Consider the following 21749-nt stretch of genomic DNA (forward strand, 5'->3'; position numbering starts at 1 on the left):
CCTGACTTATTTTTTAACTTTTTGATTCTTGGATATAGCGACGTCTCATTTCCTGTTCTAAAAAGAGGCAGCTTCTCCTCTTCCAGTTTGCTCATCACTTGGAACTTTGGCGACTGGGATCCACAGTTGCAACAGGTAAAATGAGAGCACGTTTTTTTCAATAAGAAAACTGGAGAGAGAAGCCAGAAATCAGAATTGCGGTTGGAATTCTGCTTATAGAAAAACTGAAGTAGACTTTTATGTCCATTTTAACTAATGGTTTACCCACCCATTAGATAAAGCAAATAAGTTATTTAGAGTATTAGAATCTTTAGTAGGATATTGAATCATCTCTTAAAGGTTTATGGCTTGTGGTGGTGCGCTGCAGGGTGTAGTAACTGAGAAGAAAACAGGCTGTTGGAAAATAACAAGATTTAATGATGGGTAATGATGATCCTGTACGAAAAAGAAGATCACATGGATCTTATTGGAGTGACAGCCTAGTGGCCTTTTTGTGTGACCTATTAAGGAAATGTGTGAGTCCTCTCTTTTGCAGTGGATTAAAATTGAGGCCACACAGACTCCACCTGCGTGCCTGGCTATGAAATAGAGCTTCAGGGAATTAGTGATGTATCAGAGGTAGAAGCAAAGGAAGTACTCACTGTTTTCCTCTTCATATACACCTCAAAAGTTGTGAGCTTACATTTTTCTGATTTCTCCCGGATAGAGATTCCATTCTTCCAGGGAGTGACTTTTTAGAAGAAAAAAAATGTACAAATTCTCTTTCATAAGAGAAATCTCAGGGAAGTTTCTTGTTTCAGGCAAGAATGGGGATACTCTTCCACTCTCTAAAAATGCAGATCATTTACTGCACCTGAAGACAAAGGTAAGGAAGTTTGTTTAGGCTCTGAAATCTAGAACGTTTTTCCCATTCTGAATTTTGAGGTTAGTTTACACCACAAATTGTATAAATTCTAAAACTATTTGAATGAAGGACTGTGTCACCAGCACTGGGTTTCCTGTGATTATAAGTAGGACATTGAGGATTTATTAGATGGATGTATACAGGAAATAGGTTTCTCTTCTTTTGATATTATTATGAAAATAATGTGCATTTATTTATTTATTCATTTGTTTTTGAGACAGAGTTTCGCTCTTGTTGCCCAGGCTGGAGTGCAATGGCGCCATCTCGGCTCACCGAAACCTCCACCTCCTGAGTTCAAGCAATTCTCCTGGTTCAGCCTCCTGAGTAGCTGGGATTACAGGCATGCGCCACCACGCCCAGCTAATTTTTTGTATTTTTAGTAAAGACGGGGTTGGTCAGGCTGGTCTTGAACTCCCGATCGCAGGTGATGCGCTCGCCTTGGCCTCCCAAAGTGCTGGGATTACAGGCATGAGCCACTACGCCTGGCCATGTGCATATTTTTAAAAACTCAAATAGTACAAAAGCATATACAATGAAAAAAAAACATTTTGTTTTGTGAGTTTTTAAAAATTACATAAATGTTACTTTCAACTTTTCTTTATTCTCCAGATTCTTTTTTGTTTGTTTGGTTGGTTGGTTTTTTGTTTGTTTGCTTACTTTTTGAGGCAGGGTCTCAGTGTGTTTTCCAGGCTGGAGAGCAGTGGCACCATCACGACTCACTGCAGCCTCAACCTCCCAGGCTCAGGTGATCCTCCCACTTCACCCTCCCGGGTAGCTGGGACTACAGGTGTGCACCACCATGCCCGGCTAATTTTTTGTAGATCCAGGGTTTTACCATGTTGCCCAGACAGATCTTGAACTCCTGGGCTCAAGCAGTCCTCCACCTCTGCCTCCCAAAGTGCTGGGATTACAGGCACGACTCACCGGACCTGGCTTCCAAATGTTTTTCATTTGCTATTTCTTAGAAGTCTTTAAAGCAGAACGTTGTAGACAAAACAGAAAATAAGTACTCCAAACCACCTATCCTCCTGAGCTTTCCTTCAGTAAATGCCTCCCTGCTCAGGTTTCTGAAGTTGGGGTATAGTATGAGGCTATCTATGAAGTATTCAAAAGGCCAAAATAAGAATAGACCTCCATTCTTGGATTTGGAAATCAAAGCCATGCCTTTTAGGTACTCTGCCTCTGAGATCATCATAGTAACACAGACCACACGAGGATCGAGATTATGTATAGTTATCTGTGGATATGTCCAGAGTGGCAAGAGCTTGAGGCGTCATGTCCCAGTGCACCTCGTTATGTGAAGTTTAATTGTACGTTCATCTTGATTCTTGATATTGCCAGGGTCCTGAGAACATTATCTGCAGCTGTATCTCCCCGTGTGGAAGTTGGATAGCCTATTCTACAGTTTCTCGGTTTTTTCTCTATCGGCTGAATTATGAACATGACAACATAAGCCTCAAAAGGGTAAGTGATAGTCCAATGTCTGGTCACATAAGAGGAAACTTCCTAAATATGTCATTTTTGTGTGAAGTGGAAATCAACTGGATGTGAATCCTTGCTCAGTTAAAAACTATTTGGAGATTTGGAGAGGGCTGTTACAAAGCTGTTTTATTTATTTATTTATTTATTTTTTTGAGACGAAGTTCTGCTCTTGTCGCCCAGTGCGGTCTTGGCTCACTACAACCTCTGCCTCCTGGATTCAAGAGATTCTTCTGCTTCCGTCTCCTGAGTAGCTGGGATTACAAGCGCCCACCACCACACCTGGCTGATTTTCCTATTTTTAGTAGAGATGGGGTTTCACCACCCATTGGCCATACTGGTCCTGAACTCCTGACCTCAGGTGACTCACCTGCCTCGGCCTCCCAAAGTGCTGGGTGCTGGGATTACAGGCGTGAGCCACTGCGCCTGGCTTTTTTTTTTTTTTTGACCGACTTTCACTCTTGTCACGCAGGCCGGAGTGCTCCTGCCTCAGCCTCCCGAGTAGCTGGGATTACGGGTGCCTACCACCAGACCCAGCTAATTTTTGTGTTTTTAGTAGAGATGGGGTTTGACCACGTTGGCCAGGCTGTCCTGAACTCCTGACCTCAGGTGATCCGTCCCCTCGGCCTCCCAAAGTGCTGTGATTACAGGTGTGAGACACTGCACCTGGCCCACACCCAGCCTTTATTTCCATTTTGAAGTTTTGAAATATGTTCTTAGAGGGATAGGGTAATGCCCTACAGGCAGTAAAGTTAAGGCTTTTCTGTTTAGTGGTTTCATGTGTGACTTAGTTATTTCCTTGATAGGGAAGTGAATATGTACTAAAGAGATGAAAGGGGGATGTATAGGTTTCTGGAGAGAAACCAGTGTTCTGTGCCCTGAGTCAGTTGGCTTACTTAGAGACAGGGAGCATTAATGTAACTTAAGCCTAGCTGTGATTGTTTCTGATGGGCTGTAGGTCTCCCTTCTCTCACTTTTATTATTGGTTCACCCAAAGGTTTCCAAAATGCCACCATTCCTTCGCTGTGCCCTTCAGATTTTGTTTTCTGAAGATTCAACAAAGCTCTTTGTGGCATCAAATCAAGGAGCTCTGCATATTGTTCAGCTGTCGGGAGGAAGCATCAAGCACCTGCATGCTTTCCAGCCTCAGTCAGGTGGGAATCTGGTAATTGGCCATGGGGAGACTTGTCATGTCTGAGATGTAACTTTTTTCCTTTTAAGCCTCCATGTTGGGGGTTCCCTCATGTTCTTCCTACCCTACAGATCCACTCACTCATATGTTTGCAGTTTCAAGTAGGAGGAGATAGCTGGCAGAAGAAGACTCTCGATGAGATATGCAATGTTCTTCACACCTACTCTTTTCTCACTGGGTTTTTGATTCCTTATTTGGGGCCAGAGAAGTTTCATCATCCTTAGTTTGTTAGCAGAACACGAAGAAAGTTAAAGTCGTATGCAATCCTGATACCCAGAAATAGCTACCATTAATATTTTGGTATTTTCTAATATGTGTTTGTATATACGTATTTTGTGGGCATGTTGCTCTTTTTGGTTGTTTGCTTATAAAAAGGTACAATCATAGATCACTGCCACCTCGACCTCCTGGGCTCAAGTTATCTTCCTATCTCAGCATCCTGAATAGCTGGGACTACAGACGCCCACCACTATGCCCAGCTAATTTTTTCATTTTTTTTTTGTAGAGATGGGATCATTATGTTGACAGGGTTGGTCTTGAACTCCTGGGCTCAAGTGATCCTCCCATCCTGCCCTCCCAACTGAGATTATAGGCATGAGCCACTGTGCCTGGCCCAAAAGTATTATTATACATGCAGTTTAATTGCCTGTGGTCATTTAATGTTCCTGAGAATTTTTCTGTTTTCCTTGAGAACGTGATTATTAATGAATGAGTGTGGCTGTGTAGCTAGCTATGGCTGCTAAGGACTTAGACTCAGTTTCCAGCTTAATTAAGCTGGTAGTTGTTTGGATACTTCCCATGGGCCTTTCCCCTCTCCCTTGTCCTGGATTGTAGCTGCTTCTTCACTGTCATTTAAACTCCCATCAACCTGGAAAGTCAACTCTTTTTTTTTTTTTTTGAAATGGCCTCACTCTGTTGCCGAGGCTGGAGTGCAGTGGTGTGATTATGGCTCACTGCAGCCTCGACCTCACCAGGCTCAGGTAATCCTTCCACCTCAGCCTCCCAAGTACACAGGAGCATGCCACCATACCCAGCTAAGTTGTTGTAGAGACAGGGTTTCACCATGTTGCCCAGCCTGGTCTTGAACTCCTGGGCTCAAGCAATCCTCCTGCCTTGGCCTCCCAAAGTGCTGGGATTACAGGTTTGAGTCACCATGCCTAGTGAAAGTCACCTGTTTTATCCTCAACTCTCACTGTTGATAAGCTGATCCAGAAGCCTACAGGAGAAGAAACCCACAAGTTAGGGGTCAGATAAATCAAACTGACTATTAACTATATATGTTTTTATTACAAAACTTAGGCTATTTATATCTAGCACTCCTTGAGCTTCAGCTCTGCATTATATATATGACTTTATTTTTTCCACTTCTCTCATCTCACTTCCCCTTGTAGTCAAGCTGGTTTCTTCACAGCCCTCAAACCTGCATATTCTAGTCACTTAGCTTGCACTGTTCCCCATCCTTTTTACCTCATCACCACCCATCCTTTGGCAGCTAGGTTATGCTTGTTATAAAGCCGTGTTATCGTTTGGGGGCGTTACATGCAGCACGCATTTTGGCATAGAACATCACTGTCCAATTTTTATCCCACACTAGTTGTTGTGTTGCCAGATTGGTTTAAAGTCTCTAGATGACAAAGATGGCTCAGACGTGCCCATCCTCCCTTAGTGCTAAATATACAGCAGGCACTCAATAAATTAAAGATATGCTTCAAGTCTATTTAACTTGCTGTTTGTCCGTAACTTTTTTTTTTTTTCTGAGACAGAATTTCAAAAGAGTTTCAAAAGATGGAGTTTCTTGTCGCCCAGGCTGGAGTACATTGGCACCATCTTGGCTCACTGCAACCTTTGCCTCCCAGGTTCAAGTGATTCTCCTGCCTCAGACTCCAAGTAGCTGGGATTACAGGCACCTGCCATCACGCCCAGCTAAATTTTTTTTGTACTCTTAGTGGAGATGGGGGTTTCACCATCTTGGCCAGGCTGGTCTCGAACTCTTGACCTCAGGTGATCCACCTACCTCCGCCTCCCAAAGTGCTGGGATTACAGGTGTGCGCCACCACACCTGGCCTGTCCATAATTTTGATTTAAAAAAAAATTTGGGGCCGGACACGGTGACTCACGCCTGTAATCCCAGCACTTTGGGAGTCCGTGGCGGGCAGATCATGAGGTCAAGAGATCGAGACCATGCTGGCCAACATGGTGAAACCCCATCTCTACTAAATATGCAAAAATTAGCTGGGCGTGGTGGTGCACGCCTGTAGTCCTAGCTACTTGGGAGGCTGAGGCAAGAGAATGGCTTGAACCTGGGAGGCAGAGGTTGCAGTGAGCCAAGATTGTGCCACTGCACTCCAGCCTGATGACAGAGTGAGACTCCGTCTCAAAAAAAAAAAAAAAAAAAAAAAAAGGCCGGGCGTGGTGGCTCACGCCTGTAATCCCACCGCTTTGGGAGGCCAAGGTAGGTGGATCATCTGAGGTCAGGAGTTCAAGACCAGCCCAGCCAACATGGTGAAACCCCGTCTCTACTAAAAATACAAAAATTAGCCAGGCATGATGGTGGGCGCCTGTAATCCCAGCTACTTGGGAGGCTGAGGCAGGTGAATCACTTGAATTCGGGAGTTGGAGGTTGGAGTGAGCGGAGATCCACCACTGCATTCCAGCCCGGGTGACAGAGCGAGACTGTGTCTCAAAAACAAACAAACAAACGTTCGGTAGGAAAGGAGTTTGAAACAGTTAAAGTATGTATTTTAGTGGCAGATGCTACTGTGATTCTCTATTCCTATAGTAAGCAGTGTCTTAGGCCTGAGGAAGTAATAATTTCTGTTTTATCTCTCTGGACCTTCTTTACAGGCGGGATGGCTAAATAAGTAGATGAAAAAAGTAGAAACATTAGCATCTAGAACTAATTTGCACAGTGATCAGCAAATTATCCTGGCAGTGATTTAAAACTCTGAGGGTCTCCTTGGTTTTTGCCATCATCTCCAGGGCAGGGCTGGCTGTGGACACTGTGTGAATTCAGAGATGTAACTGTTCTGTCCTCACAGGAACGGTGGAGGCCATGTGTCTTTTGGCAGTCAGTTCAGATGGGAATTGGCTAGCTGCATCAGGTACCAGTGCTGGAGTCCATGTCTACAATGTAAAACAGCTAAAGGTGAGCATAGGGCTTAATGGCAGCAGTTTGAACCATTTTACAGGAGCCAGTTCACCCTGCAGTTACAAGATTCAAGGCAGATTGGCATGACCTGGAAATGTATTAGACTTTTTTCTTTTTAACCAATGATTTTTCCAGGTTTGGAATCCTGTTTTATTTTTTTATTTTATTTTATTTTATTTTTTTGAGGTGGAGTCTCGCTCTGTCGCCCGGGCTGGAGTGCGGTGGCACGATCTCAGCTCACTGCAAGCTCCGCCTCCTGGGTTCACGCCATTCTCCTGCCTCAGCCTCCTGAGTAGCTGGGACTACAGGTGCCCGCTACCACGCCTGGCTAATTTTCTTGTATTTTTAGTAGAGATGGGGTTTCACCGTGTTAGCCAGGATGGTCTCCCATCTCCTGACCTCGTGATCCACCCGCCTCGGCCTCCCAAAGTGCTGGGATTACAGGCGTGAGCCACCGCGTCCGGCCTCTTGTTTTATTTTTATGGAACCCAGAAGCTATACTGTATAACATTAAAAGCAGCTAATGGAATCAGTGAAATCATTCATACCTGGAAATTTGAAATTAATGATTTGTGGGTGATGTAAACACATCCAGGTTCTTTCTATATTTTCGGGAGGAAAATTCTGATATACACAGACAAATAGTTGCAGATAAGAGTTCCTTTCATGGCTTGCCTTGTAATCTCAAGATAAACATAATCAAAACTTCGAAAAAGGAATGCTGGGAAAACATTTTTCACTAATCAGTAATGACACCGTCAGTCATAAATTGAATCATTAGTGATCCCTTACAAGTCCTCATCTTCATCATAAGAATCAGATTCGAACTATCCAAAACTTGCAATAAGCATTAAAAGTGTATAGAATAACATCAAACTGCAATACTTAATGGGTTTACCTGTTAACTGCATAGCGTAACCTTCGTTGCATTATGGTAGGAGCATGTACTGAGCACTTGTCTTTGAGCCTTGCCTAGTATTTAAAGAGTGTGTGTAGCGTGCACATGCTTTGCAATTGTACATAAAAAGCCATGCCTAGGCATTAAATTCTTTTAAACCTGGTGTAGAGCCATAGACTCCCTATTCAATAACACATTTATAAGCAGTTTGTACAGATGGATTTACTCGGAGGGAAAGGCTTTACTCTCAGTTCTTCACAAATGCTGTTAGTTTTGTAAGCAGTTAAATATGCTTTTTATTTTTTATTTTTTTTTATATATATATATATTTTTTTGAGACGGAGTCTCGCTGTGTCGCCCAGGCTGGAGTGCAGTGGCGCGATCTCGGCTCACTGCAAGCTCCGCCTCCCGGGTTCACGCCATTCTCCTACCTCAGCCTCCGAGTAGCTGGGACTACAGGCGCCCGCCACCACGCCCAGCTAGTTTTTTGTATTTTTAGTAGAGACGGGGTTTCACCGTGTTAGCCAGGATGGTCTCGATCTCCTGACCTCGTGATCCACCCGCCTCGGCCTCCCAAAGTGCTGGGATTACAGGCTTGAGCCACCGCGCCCAGCCGCTTTTTATTTTTTTGAGACAAGGTTTCACTCTGTCAACTAGACTGAGTGCAGTGGCACAGTCACAGCTCACTGCAGCCTTGACCTCTGGGCTCAAGCAGTCCTCCCACCTCAGTGTCCTGACTAGCTGGGACTACAGGCGAGCCCCACCACACCTAGCTAATTTTTTTTTTTTTTTTTTTTAAGTAGAGATGGGGTCTTGCTATGTTGCCCAGGCTGGTCTTGAACTCGTGGACTCAAATGTTCCTCCCTCCCTGGCCCTTCCAAAGTGCTATAGCTACAGGTGTGAGCCACTGCGCCCAGCCAGTAGGCATATATGTATGCATGTATGTATGTGTGTGTGTGTGTATATATATATATATATATTTTTTTTTTTTTTTTTTTTTTTGAGACAGAGTCTCACTCTGTCACCCAGGCTGGAGTGCAGTGGTGCGATCTCAGCTCACGGCAAGCTCTACCTCCTGGGTTCATGCCATTCTCCTGCCTCAGCCTCCCGAGTAGCTGGGACTACAGGCACTCGCTACCACGCCCGGCTAATTTTTTGTATTTTTAGTAGAGACGGGGTTTCACCGTGTTAGCCAGGATGGTCTTGATCTCCTGACCTCGTGATCCGCCCGTCTCGGCCTCCCAAAGTGCTGGGATTACAGGCATGAGCCACTGCGCCTGGCCTTTTTTTTTTTTTTTTGAGACAGAGTCTCACACTGTTGCCCAGGCTGGAGTGTGGTGGCACAGTCTCTGCTCACTGCAACCTCTGCCTCCTGGGTTCAAGCAGTTCTCCTGCCTTATCCTCCTGAGTAGCTGGGATTACAGGTGCATGCCACCATGCCCGGCTAATTTTTTAGCACCTGGCCAACCAATAGGCTTTCTTAAGAAAATGAGGACCAGTGTAGTGGCTTACGCCTGTAATCCCAGCACTTTGGGAGGCCGAGGTGGGTGGATCACGAGGCCAAGAGTTGGAGACCAACCTGGCCAACATGGTGAAACCCTGTTTCTACTAAAAATACAAAAATTAAGCCAGGTGTGGTGGTTCACATCTGTAATCCCAACACTTTGGGAGACCGAGGTGGGTGGATCACCTTGGTCAGGAGTTCAAGACCAGTCTGGCCAACGTGGTGAAACCCCGTTTCTACTAAAAATACAAAAATTAGCCGGCAATGGTGGCGGGCACCTGTAATCCCAGCTACTCGGGAGGCTGAGGCAGGAGAATCCCTTGAAACTGGGAGGTGGAGGTTGCAGTGAGCCAAGATCATGCCATTGCACTCCAGTCTGGGAGAAAGAGTGAAACTCCATCTCAAAAAAAAAAAAGAAAATACAAAAAATTAGCCAGGTGTGGTAGTAGGCTCCTGTAATCCCAGCTACTCGGGAGGCTGAGGCAGGAGAATCACTTTAACCCAGGAGGCGGAGGTTGCAGTGAGCCGAGATCGCACCACTGCACTCGAGCCGGGGTGACAAGAGTGAAACTCCATCTCAAAGAAAAAAAAGAAAAAGTAAAGAAATGAAAGTTCATTGGTTGGGGAAATGCCTGAAATTTATGGAACTTCTCTAGAACCCTTTTGAGTTCTGAGGAGCACTATTTTTTTTTTTTTTTGAGACGGAGTCTCGCTCTGTCGCCCTGGCTGGAGTGCAGTGGCGCGATCTCGGCTCACTGCAAGCTCCGCCTCCTGGGTTTACGCCATTCTCCTGCCTCAGCCTCCCGAGTAGCTGGGACTACAGGCGCCCGCCACCGCGCCCGGCTAATTTTTTGTATTTTTAGTAGAGACGGGGTTTCACCGTGGTCTCGATCTCCTGACCTTGTGATCCGCCCGCCTCGGCCTCCCAAAGTGCTGGGATTACAGGCGTGAGCCACCGCGCCCGGCTGAGGAGCACTATTTAAACCCCTGACCTATACCATTCAGTCTTTGCTGAGGAAAAGTGTCACTTAGAGTTGCCCCTTGTGTTTGTTATTCGTTCCCAGCTTCACTGCACGGTGCCTGCTTACAATTTTCCAGTGACTGCTATGGCCATATCCCCTAATACCAACAACCTTGTCATCGCTCATTCGGACCAGCAGGTAAGGGAGATTCCAGTGCTTTCTAATGCCTTCCTGCTGGATAGTAACCTGGAAGCTGGGATATTAGGCAGTTACAGGGAGCCTTTCTTTGAAGGTGTTGGAGGATATAAGGTAGTTTTCTCCTGTGTGAAGTAAGTAAAGCTTCCTTGCCTGTCTGGGCTCATCATAGGCCAGCAATATGCATTGGTTTGATGGGATGCAGTTTAAATGGAGAAGTGCTAAGATTCTAGAGTAAAGAATCACAAGAGGGAGGAGGAGTTTTGAAGTACTCATTTTCCTGATTGTTTTAGAGGAGAGATGACATGGGCTTGGGTGTTAAACTGGGTATGGGATGGAATAAGATTTTGAGAGTTGAAAGTGACTAAAAGATTGTATCATTCACCTTGACCCTTGCCGATGAGGAAATCAAGCACTAGTAAGATCAGGTACCTAATCTCAGCCAAAATTAGAACCTAATCTACTTTTTTCTATACCAATTTATAAGGAGTTTGTAATTATAAGGAGATCTTTAAAAAAAAGAAAAAAAAAAACACCTGGGCTGTAGAATACATTAGGAAATAATAATTATATTAGGGAGTTATCAATAATTCATCCGTAAAATTGGAGATGATAATATCTACCTCCGTGAGCTGTTGGAAAGATTAAATGTCATCTGGGAAGCACATTTAAGTAGACTGCTAGGCAAATGATGCTTACTGCTTTGATGGTCAGTTTTTACACTCAAACATGCACACACATACGCACTGTCCAAAAAATGAAATCTCTCAGTTTTATAGATTTGAGTCCTTGACCAAAGACTGAAAGAGTAGTGAAGCCACATGTTTGCCTTTGTCCCACATAATGATAATGTTCCCCCCGATACCTTTTACTGGCACTTAGTCCCTTAAGTGCTTCTGAAAGTAAAACTAATGGGAAGTCTTTTATATCTGTTAGATTAGCAAAGATCAAAGACTTGATAATATACAGTGTTGTGAGGGTGTAGGGAAACAGTACTCTCACACATTGTGAACATTATCCTAACCATTTTGGAGGACATTTTGGCAATATCTTAAAATTTTTTAAGTCCACATGATCTTTGACTTAGGAATTTCAATTCTAAGAGTTCATATATATATATATATATATATATATATATGCTTTTAGCTGTGCAAAAAGACATTTATACAGAGACAGTTCATTGCAACTTTGTTGTAGTAGACAAAGATATGAAACAAGCTAATGTCCACTAAGCAGACTGGATAAGTAAATCATGATACATGCATAAAATGAGTGGAGTATTGTATGTTTCAGAATGGGCATGACTGATGTATATGTATATTAATGTGGGTCAGTCTCCATGATATAACACTGAGCAAGAAAAGCAAGATACAGGACACTATGTATTATGTGCATAAAATAGCTCTAAAAAGATGGGCCAGGCGCAGTGTCTCATGCCTGTAATCCCAGCACTTTGGGAGGCCAAGTCAGGCAGATCACGAGGTCAGGAGATCAAGACCATCCTGGCTAACACGGTGAAACCCCGTCTCTACTAAAAATACAAAAAATTAGCTGGGCATGGTGGCGGGTGCCTATAGTCCCAGCTACTCGGAAAGCTGAGGCAGGAGAATGGTTTGAACTCGGGAGGCGGAGCTTGCAGTGAGCCGAGATCAAGCTACTACACTCCAACTCCAGCCTGGGCAACAGAGCAAGACATCATCTCAAAAAAAAAAAAAAAAAAGAGTGGTGGGAGCTGAAGGTTTGTGTAGATACTTTCTGGTTAGGAATGAGAATGCCCTTCTGGTCTTTCTGAGTACCAGCCTGCATTTCTCTGTGTCATGTCCTTCCTCAGGTATTTGAGTACAGCATCCCAGACAAACAGTATACAGATTGGAGCCGGACTGTCCAGAAGCAGGGCTTTCACCACCTTTGGCTCCAAAGGGATACTCCTATCACACACATCAGTTTTCATCCCAAGAGACCGATGCACATCCTTCTCCATGATGCCTACATGTTCTGCATCATTGACAAGTCATTGGTGAGTTCTTCACTGCTACCTCCCAAATCTTCTTCTGAATCTTCAAGTTCTAAAAGCAACAAGTACAATAAGATAAGAGGAAGGAGAATCAGAATAAAAGTAGCTAGTAAATCAGAATAGAGGTAGCTAGTACATTTCTTGGAGGAGAGAGGCCTTTGTTTTTCCCTGGTTTGTGTTCCCACAGTTCTTCGGGAGGTTCTCAGGGAAGGGGCTGGCCTTTGTGTACTGGCTTTTGCTGATTTGACTATTTCTCTGCTTTGCCAGTGAGCACATAAATCTTACACAGAAAAGTGATTAGGCCAGTATTCAGAAGGTGACCCTCATCAGGAAGAATCAGTGATTTGGGTAACTTGCTTCCAACTTTGAACTCTGGGATATCTGAATAACATGATTTCATTAAAGGAGGTACAGGCTGAGGTTTTGACCTCTGTACCCCTTGGCTGAAGCTACTGAAATGCTGTCTGCAGGCTTGAGGAACTGGTCTTAACATCTCTGAAAAACCTAGCTAGGAAAATTCTTCATGGCTGTGATTTAGATGGGATATGAGCATTTTCTTCAGTTTTAGATTCTGTCCTCTTTGCCATCTGCTGTTTTGATTCGCCCTGAATTTATATCTTTTCTGGGTAGGTGCTTTGTTTCCTAGAAGCATTGTGGCCATGCCTGTCCTGCACTTTGGGTTTAGATTACAACCATGACACGGTGTTTTGGTGTGTCTGTGAAGGTGGGGGTGGAAGGAACATGGGGGAAAGCAGCAGATGGCTCTAAAGGAGGTGTGCACAGGGATGTGTCATTGGAATCATCTCGTGGGCCCTGCGACCTCTGGGTGTGGGAAGCAGAGCTGGCTGACAAGTGCCTTCTGCAAGATGAGTGATACAGGAAGGGCCCCTCCCACTCTCTTGCCTCTTGTAATTGAGCCCAGATCATTTTTTCCCAAGCATTGGTTTTAAGTTCATCGCTTCCCTATAGTAGGCATAGCCATTTCCCAAGGAAGTCAGAGACAAAATATCATTTGTTTGGCCAGAGGCCACCCCGAGGTGTCAGTGACATCAGCAGGGGTGGTTTGTGTTGACGTTTTGCCTGGGGAGAACTTCAGTCACTTGTCCAGTCTATGATCTGGTTGGGGGAGAGTCTAGAAAGCACAGAGCCTGTGTGGGCTGAGCTCCTGCACTTGCCAGTTTGTTCCTTTCTGACCAAGTGTTACTGATGAGACAGGCCAAAAGCCCCAGAAGGGCCCTTTGATCTTGCTGCATGGAGTAACAAGCTCTGTTAGCCTCATACTCCCAACCCTCTGTGGTGTGGCTGCAAGAGTAGCTTCAGCTCTTTCTCTGTCTTTCTCCTTTTCTTCTTTTTTCCCCCCTAGTTTTTCTGAATAGAAGTATCATGGCTACAGCTGTTTTCCTGAATTAACAAATGTCAGGGAGGTACTGAATATATATGATGGTTAGAAGATGATGTTGGGCTAAAAATGCACTACAGATCTTTGGTCTGTGGAAGCCCAATAGAAGTAACCATTTAAACAATGTATCTTTGTCTTTTTAGCCCCTTCCAAATGACAAAACCTTACTCTACAATCCATTTCCTCCCACGAATGAATCAGATGTCGTCCGGAGGCGCACAGCTCATGCTTTTAAAATTTCTAAGATATATAAGGTAAAACATCTTGTGTTGTTATTCTGGATAGTTGGTTCCTTTGTGATATCAAAATGTAATAAACTCCACAATTGGAAGATAAGAGCACCTTCAGTTTCCATGCAGAGAACCTGGATTGTGGGAAACAAATCACCTTTTTGAAGCTGGCTGTCCCTTGTATATGTTTTATTGTTTTTGCCTTAGTAGGTTAGAGGCAGGCACATCATACTTAACCAAAATGAAATGCGTAAGTAGTGAGAAACGTTGGCACTGAGGTAGAGTCTTTGTTGGCGTGAAAGCTGGCTTTTAAATTTTGCTTGTTGGAGTGTTCCATAGGATAAATGTCAAGCAGGCTGGGCTTGGTAGCTCATACCTGTAATCCCAGCACTTTGGGACACCAAGGCAGGTGGATCTCCTCAGCCCAGGAGTTCAAGACCAGCCTGGGCACCAACCTGGGCACTACTCAAATACCTGGGCACCATGGCAAAACCCCATCAGTATTCACAAAAAAGAGGCGAGGTCTGTAAATTACTCAAATGTGATTAGCTTCTTGATGCATTTGTAACTTGCCAGTTGTCAGTTGCCTTAGTCTGGTATGGTGATTCACTCCTATAATCTCAGCACTCTAGGAGGCTGAGGCTGGAGTTCAAGACCAGTCTGGGCAACATAGTGAGAACCTGTCTCTACAAAAAAATATATATATACATATATATATATACACACACAAAAAGTAGTTGGGTGTGGTGGAACATGCCTGTAGTCCCAGCTGCTCAAGAGGCTGAGATGGGAGGATAGCTTCTGCTCAGGAGTTCAAGGCTGCAGTGAGTATGATTGCACCACTGTACTCCAGCCTGGGTGATGTCGAGATTCTATCTTTTAAAAAAAATAATAATTTAGGCTTTAAAGTCCTTGCCTAACACTGATTCTTGAGATATAAGAAGCATAGATTTTCTATCCAGAGAAATGTAAAAAAATCCTGCTGAGACCTTTTATGAGTAAACTCAGTTAAGTTCCCAGTCTTGAGCCAGGTGCAGCAGTGCACACCTACCTATTGTCCCAGCTACTCAGGAGACTGAGGCAGGATCATTGCCCAGGAGTTCAGGGCTTCAGTGCACGTTGATCATGTCTATGAGTGGCCACTGCTCTCCTGCCTGGGCAACATAGCAAGACCCCCATCTCTAAAAAAGACAAAAAAGCTTTTATGCATTCCAACTATTTTGAGTCCCAGGGCAGGAAAGATTGTCAAGAGATTTAAATCATTTGAGCCTTGAACTAGGCTAACCTTTTAGTTTAGATGGTATCTACCTATAGTCAGTTCATTCAGGACTAGCCCTGGATTGTAAGTCCTGATAGAATCATTATCATCCCTCTGCAGCCTCTACTCTTCATGGATCTTTTGGATGAAAGAACACTCGTGGCAGTGGAACGGCCTCTGGATGACATCATTGCTCAGCTCCCACCACCCATTAAAAAGAAGAAATTTGGAACCTAAAACAGGGCACTGTCTGTGTCCTTCCTTGAACTGTCTACCCTGTCGCTTTTCACAAATCATGGTAATAAAACAAGTTATTCTTGAGGACTAGGCATTATAAATGTTTTTTTCCAAGATAATGGACAGTCATTTCTCTTCATTGAATGAAAGTGAATGGAAACTCCAAATGAGTTATTTGTATTTGGGATAATGTGCTGAGTAGCTGCAAACTCATCTAATGTTGATAGGGTCCTGCTTATTCTGTAGGCCGCAATCTCAGAAGAAAAGATACTTGCCTTCTGTTCCCTATTACACGCCTAAGGCTTCAGAGGGCTGATGGCCTTCACTTCCTGCCAGCCCCCAGCCTAAGCAACAGCATGGAATCTGCCCATCCTCGCCCTGGAGGGCAGAGGACCGTAATTACTTACTCAGGATAGCCTGACCACTAATAACCATAATCAGCCTTAAGAGTTCAAGGAAGAATTTCAACTCCAGCATTATAAGGGAGTGCTCCATCTAAAAAATAGATGCCTTTGACCTTTGGCAGTCAGCGGTTAATTTTATTTAAAAGGAAAAGAAGCTTGGGTTATCAGCCCCATTAACTGCCTTTTTACCTGTTATATGCTGGTTTCAAAAGTATGGAAGGACCAGGCGTGGTGGCTCATGCCTGTAATCCCAGCATTTTAGGAGGCCGAGGTGGGAGCATCACTTGAGTCCAGAGACCAACCTGGGCAACATAGAGATAACCTATCTCTAAAGAAATACAATATTTAAAAAAAAGATACAGGAGCTGGGCACACATCAGTAGTCCCAACTACTCGGGAGGATCACTGGAGCTCAGGAGTTTGAGACCATAATGTGCTATGATCACGGGTGAATAGCCACTGCACTCTAGCCTGGGCAACATAGTAAGACCCTGTCTCTTAAAAAAGAAAAAAAAAAGGAAACACTAGGCAGGAATTTTGTTAGGGAGTAAGAGTAGAGGTGGGGACCTTGAGACCCTCTCTCAAAGAAAAAATACCTGCAACTTTTTAGGTCACCTGTGTAAAAAAACTTGCCTCATGTTGAATAAATTTTTTTCTGTAAGGTATCTTGAGACGCTCGCAGGCTGGAGTGCAGTGGCCGGATCTCAGCTCACTGCAAGCTCCGCCTCCCGGGTATTCTCCCTGTCTCAGCCTCCTGAGTAGCTGGGACTACAGGCGCCCGCCACCTCGCCCGGCTGGTTTTTTGTATTTTTTTTTTAGTAGAGACGGGGTTTCACCGTGTTAGCCAGGATGGTCTCGATCTCCTGACCTCGTGATCCACCCGTCTCGGCCTCCCAAAGTGCTGGGATTACAGGCTTGAGCCACCGCGCCCGGCCGATCCTGTCCTTTCTAAGAAATGTTTTAAGTGGTTGAAATGACAAGTTAAGTCGCTGGTCTACATTGAATGCTGGTGAGCAGATGGAGGCTAGGATGCCTTAAATATTAACTCACTTGTGGCCCGGTGCAGTGGCTCACACCTGTAATCCCAGCACTTTGGGTGGCCAAGGCAGGCAGATCACTTGAGGTCAGGCAAGCCAGCCTGGCCAACATGGCAAAACCCTGTCGCTACTAAAAATACAAAAATTAGCCAGGCATGGTGGCACGTGCCTGTAATCCCAGTCTCCCTACTTGGGAGGCTGAGGCAGGAGAACTGCTTGAACCTGGGAGACAGAAGTTGCAGTAAGCCAAGATCACGCAGAGCGAGACTCCATCTCAAAATAAAATAATAAATTAACTCACTTGCTTTTCACTAGTTGTAGAGCTGTAAATTCAGAGAATCCTTGTTAACTGGAATCTAGTTTATGGCTTGACTTACTTAAATTCTAAAATCTTGTGGGTTGTGGAGGATGTAATTCTCACAGAGAGAACCCACAGATCATCTGAATGAGGAAGTAAAAGTTCTGACAGTAGAAAGCATTCCTTTTCAACTTTTCCAGCCAGTGATTTGGACTTCCTTAAATGGTATGGGAAGTAAGTGCTTTGGGCCTTGAAATTCTTCCTAAGTAGAAAACTTGAATACAAATGAAGCAGAAACTGACTACAGCAAGTTAGAGAACTTGGGGGAAGGGAAGGGAAGGGAACAGAAGGGAGGGGAGGGTGGGGAAGGGGAGAGGAGGGAAGGGGAAGACAGGGGAGAGGAGGGGAGGGGATGTGAGGGGAAGGGAAGGGGAGGAAAACCAGTATTAAAAAAGGGGGAATGCTTTAGTACATGGGTTTCAGGGTGTTTTTACTTTGGGGATTTGTGTAACCTAGACATTTAAAACGTTTCCCTCTTGGCATTATGTTTCTATTTTGACCATTTTGTATACCTCTGCTCATTCTTGGGTTCTACAGAAAAATTCTGATTTGAAACCAGCCCAGGAAAGGTCTTTTTTTGCCAATCTGACTCAAATGCTTTAAAAACTCACTTTTTTCATGTACTGGTTAGTAAACTCATCTCTGAATGGATAATTCACATGTACTGTAGAGAGTATAGCAAATTCAACTAAGAAAAACTAAAATCTTGGAATATTAGAAGATAGAGACCATCAAATTTGGGGGTTTTTAAGCTTTCTTTTGAGCATCAATCATTTCTTTAAATGCTACTTAATACTGAACCACAATGTATGCTGTAGATAAAAATGAAGTTATTCCTACTGGGTGGTGATGAAGCAGGAGTTTGTAAAATAAATGTGACTCTCAGTCTCATTTTTTTTTCTTTTTTTTTTCTCTCTTGTTTTTTTTTGAGACAGAGTCTCACTTTGTCACCAGGCAGTGGTGTGATCTCGGCTCACTGCAACGTCCGCCTTCTGGGTTCAAGCGATTCCCCTGCCTCAGTCCCGAGTAGCTGGGACTACAGGCACCTGCCACCGTGCCCGGCTAATTTTTTGTATTTTAGTAGAGACAGGGTTTCACCATGTTGGCCAGGATGGTCTCGATCCCCTGATCTAGTGATCCACCCACCTCGGCCTCCCAAGGTGCTGGGATTCCAGGTGTGAGCCACCATGACCAACCAATCTCATTTTTATAGTTGTGGAAATGGGAGACCAAGAAGGGAAGAGGTAATTTTTCCCATAGTCACACAGTGATTTGTTAGAGGCCAAGGTGGCATTCTTCAGCTTGTTCCCCCACTATCTCAGTTGTAGGAACCCAAGCATAAATATGATTGTCAGAAGCATTTGAACCAAAGCAAATGCGTCTTGAATAGGAGCTAGGTAAAATGACGCTGAGACCTACTGGGCTGCATTCCCAGACAGTTAAGCCATTCTAAGTCACTGAATGAGATAGGAGGTCGGCACAAGATACAGGTCATAAAGACCTTCCTGATAAAACAGGTTGCAGTAAAGAAGCCAGCTAACACCCACCAAAACTAAGAAGGTCACAAGAGTGACCTCTGGTCGTCCTCACTGCTACACTCCCACCAGCGCCATGACAGTTTACAAATGCCACGGCAATATCAGGAAGTTATCCTATATGGTCTAAAAAGGGAAGGCATGAATAATCCACCCCTTGCTTAGCATATCATCAAGAAATAACCATAAAAGGCTGGGTGCAGTGGCTCATGCCTGTAATATCAGCACTCTGGAAGGCCGTGGTGGGCAGATCACCTGAGGTCGAGTTCCATACCAACCTGGACAACGTGGCGAAACCCCATCTCTACTAAAAAAAAATACAAAGGCCGGGCGTGGTGGCTCAAGCCTGTAATCCCAGCACTTTGGGAGGCCGAGACGGGCGGATCACGAGGTCAGGAGATCGAGACCATCCTGGCTAACCCGGTGAAACTCCGTCTCTACTAAAAAAATACAAAAAACTAGCTGGGCGAGGTGGCGGGCGCCTGTAGTCCCAGCTACTCGGGAGGCTGAGGCAGGAGAATGGCGTGAACCCGGGAGGCGGAGCTTGCAGTGAGCTGAGATCCGGCCACTGCACTCCAGCCTGGGCGACAGAGTGAGACTCCGTCTAAAAAAAAAAAAAAAAAAAAAAATTAGCCAGGCCTGGTGCACACCTATAGTCCCAGCTACTAGGGAGGCTGAGGCAGGAGACTCACTTGAACTGGGCAGGCAGAGGTTGCAGTGAGCCGAGATCACACCACTGCACTCCAGCCTGGTGGCAGAGTGAAGCTCTGTCTCCAAAAAAAAAAAAAGAAAAGAACATAAAAATGGGCAACCAGCCTCGGGGCTGCTCTGTCTATGGAGTAGCCATTCCTCTATTCCTTCATTTTCTTAATAAACTTGCTTTCACTTTACGGATTCGCCCTGAATTCTTTCTTGCATAAGATCCACGCACCCTCTCTTCAGGTCTGGATCAGGACCCCTTTCCTGTAACATGATGATTAGCAGGCATGATACACAAAGGATTTTCCATTTCATAGGCTACAGGGAAGGGGGAAGGTGTTTGAGCACCTGATCTAGCTGTAATACTGAGTTATGTGGGCAGTCTTTTGTGTTAGTCATACAGAGTGTAGTAATGTACAATCTAGGACCTTGTCTCCTAGTGCTCATGTCCGGGTGTTTCTTGGGCCAATTCCTGGGTGTGGCTCATACTTTGTCCATTTTCTTTCACTTTTATTTGGCCTTCAGTCTGGCTGTTTTCCCATCAGCAGTGTTTGAAAGTATTTGTTTCCTTATTCCTTACCAATGTACTGGTAGACTAATTTTAGCCTATCCAATGGGTGAAAAATGCTATCTCATTTTACTTTGCATTTCCCTGTTTACTAATGAGGTTGCTCACTTTATGTGTTTGAATGTTTGGCCAACTGCGTGAATTACATATTCGTAACCCTTTCTCCTTTTTTTCCCCTAATGTGTTGTCTTTTTCTTTGTTGTTGTTGTTGTTGTTGTTTTGAGACGGAGTCTCGCTGTGTCACCCAGGCTGGAGTGCAGTGGCGCGGTCTCGGCTCACTGCCAGCTCGCCTCCCAGGTTCACGGCATTCTCCTGCCTCAGCCTCCCCAGTAGCTGGGACTACAGGCACCTGACACCACGCCCAGCTAATTTTTTGTGTTTTTAGTAGAGACGGGGTTTCACCGTGTTAGCCAGGTAGGTTTCGATCTTCTGACCTTGTGATCTGCCCACCTCGGCCTCCCAAAGTATTGGGATTACAGGCCTGAGCCACCGCGCCCGGCTGTGTTGTCTTTTTCTTTTAGTATTTCAAGGTATTTTATGATGTAGATCAGCACTGTCGAATAAACTTTCTGTGATGATAGAAAAGTAGGCCAGGCATGGTGGCTCATGCCTGTAATCGCAGCACTTTGGGAGGCCAAGCCAGATGAATCATCTGAGCTCAGGAGTTTGAGACCAGCCTAGGGAGCGTGAAACCCCGTCTCTACTAAAAATTCAAAAATGAGCTGGATGTAGTGGCGTGTGCATATAATCTCAGCTACTTGGGAGGCTGAGGTGGGAGAACTGCTTGAGCCTGGGAGGTAGAGGTTGCAGTGAACAGATAATCACGCCCCTGCACTCCAACCTGGGTGACAGAGTGAGACCCCCGTCTCAAAAATAAATAAATAAGGCTGGGCACGGTGGCTCACGCCGGTAATCCCAGCATTTTGGGAGGCCGAGGCGGGTGGATCATGAGGTCAGGAGTTTGAAGCCAGCATGAGGTGGCTCATGGCTGTAATCCCAGCACCTTGGGAGGCTGAGGTGGGCAGATCACGAGGTCAGGAGTTGAAGACCAGCCTGACTAACATGGTGAAACTTCGCCTCTACTAAAAGTACAAAAATTAGCCAGGCATGGTGGCATGTGCCTGTAATCCCAGCTACTCAGGAGACTGAGGCAGGAGAATCGCTTGAACCTGGGAGGCAGAGGTTGCAGTGAGCTGAAATCGCACCACTGCACTCCTGCCTGGGTAACAGCAAGACTCTGTCTCAAAAAAAAAAAAAAATTATGTTCTTAGTCACACTAGCAACATTGCAAGTGCTCAGTAGTCACATGTGCCTACTAACTATCTTACAGCATAGCACAAATAGAAAACATTTCTATTTTATTTATTTATATTTTGAGACAGAGTCTCACTCTGTCACCCAGGCTGGAGTGCAGTGGCACCATCTTGGCTCACTGCAGCCTCCACCTTCTGAGGATTCTCCTGCCTTAGCCTCCCAAGTAGCTGGGACTACAGGCATGTGCCACTACGCCTGGCTAATTTTTATATTTTTTGTAGAGACAAGGTTTCACCATGTTGGCCAGGCTGGTCTCGAACTCCTAACCTCAGGTGATCCGCCTGCCTCAGCCTCCCAAAGTGCTGGGATTACAGGTGTAAGCCACCGTGCCTGGCCAGGATTTTTAATTTTAATTTAAATAGCTACATGTGCTAATGGCTTTCATACTGAACAGCACAGATCTAGATATTCAGG

The 21749-nt window shown here is 44.8% G+C and overlaps 1 protein-coding gene across 2 annotated transcripts in view; it reads left to right on the top strand.

The window, feature by feature from the left end:
• UTP4 (UTP4 small subunit processome component) overlaps positions 1-15504 on the top strand; it is a 39084-nt gene extending 23580 nt beyond the window's left edge. For both annotated transcript variants that reach the window (XM_050773335.1, XM_050773334.1), the window contains exons 9-17: positions 39-135; positions 801-865; positions 2246-2368; positions 3381-3537; positions 6614-6720; positions 10190-10285; positions 12114-12299; positions 13839-13949; positions 15304-15504. In XM_050773335.1, coding sequence (XP_050629292.1) covers positions 39-135; positions 801-865; positions 2246-2368; positions 3381-3537; positions 6614-6720; positions 10190-10285; positions 12114-12299; positions 13839-13949; positions 15304-15420 — 1059 coding nt within the window. In that variant the 3' untranslated portion in view covers positions 15421-15504. The remainder of the gene's footprint in view (positions 1-38; positions 136-800; positions 866-2245; positions 2369-3380; positions 3538-6613; positions 6721-10189; positions 10286-12113; positions 12300-13838; positions 13950-15303) is intronic.
• Positions 15505-21749: the final 6245 nt, after the last annotated feature.

Source organism: Macaca thibetana, chromosome 20 (genome assembly GCF_024542745.1).
Source record: "Macaca thibetana thibetana isolate TM-01 chromosome 20, ASM2454274v1, whole genome shotgun sequence".
In the NCBI taxonomy this organism is placed as follows: Eukaryota; Metazoa; Chordata; class Mammalia; order Primates; family Cercopithecidae; genus Macaca; species Macaca thibetana.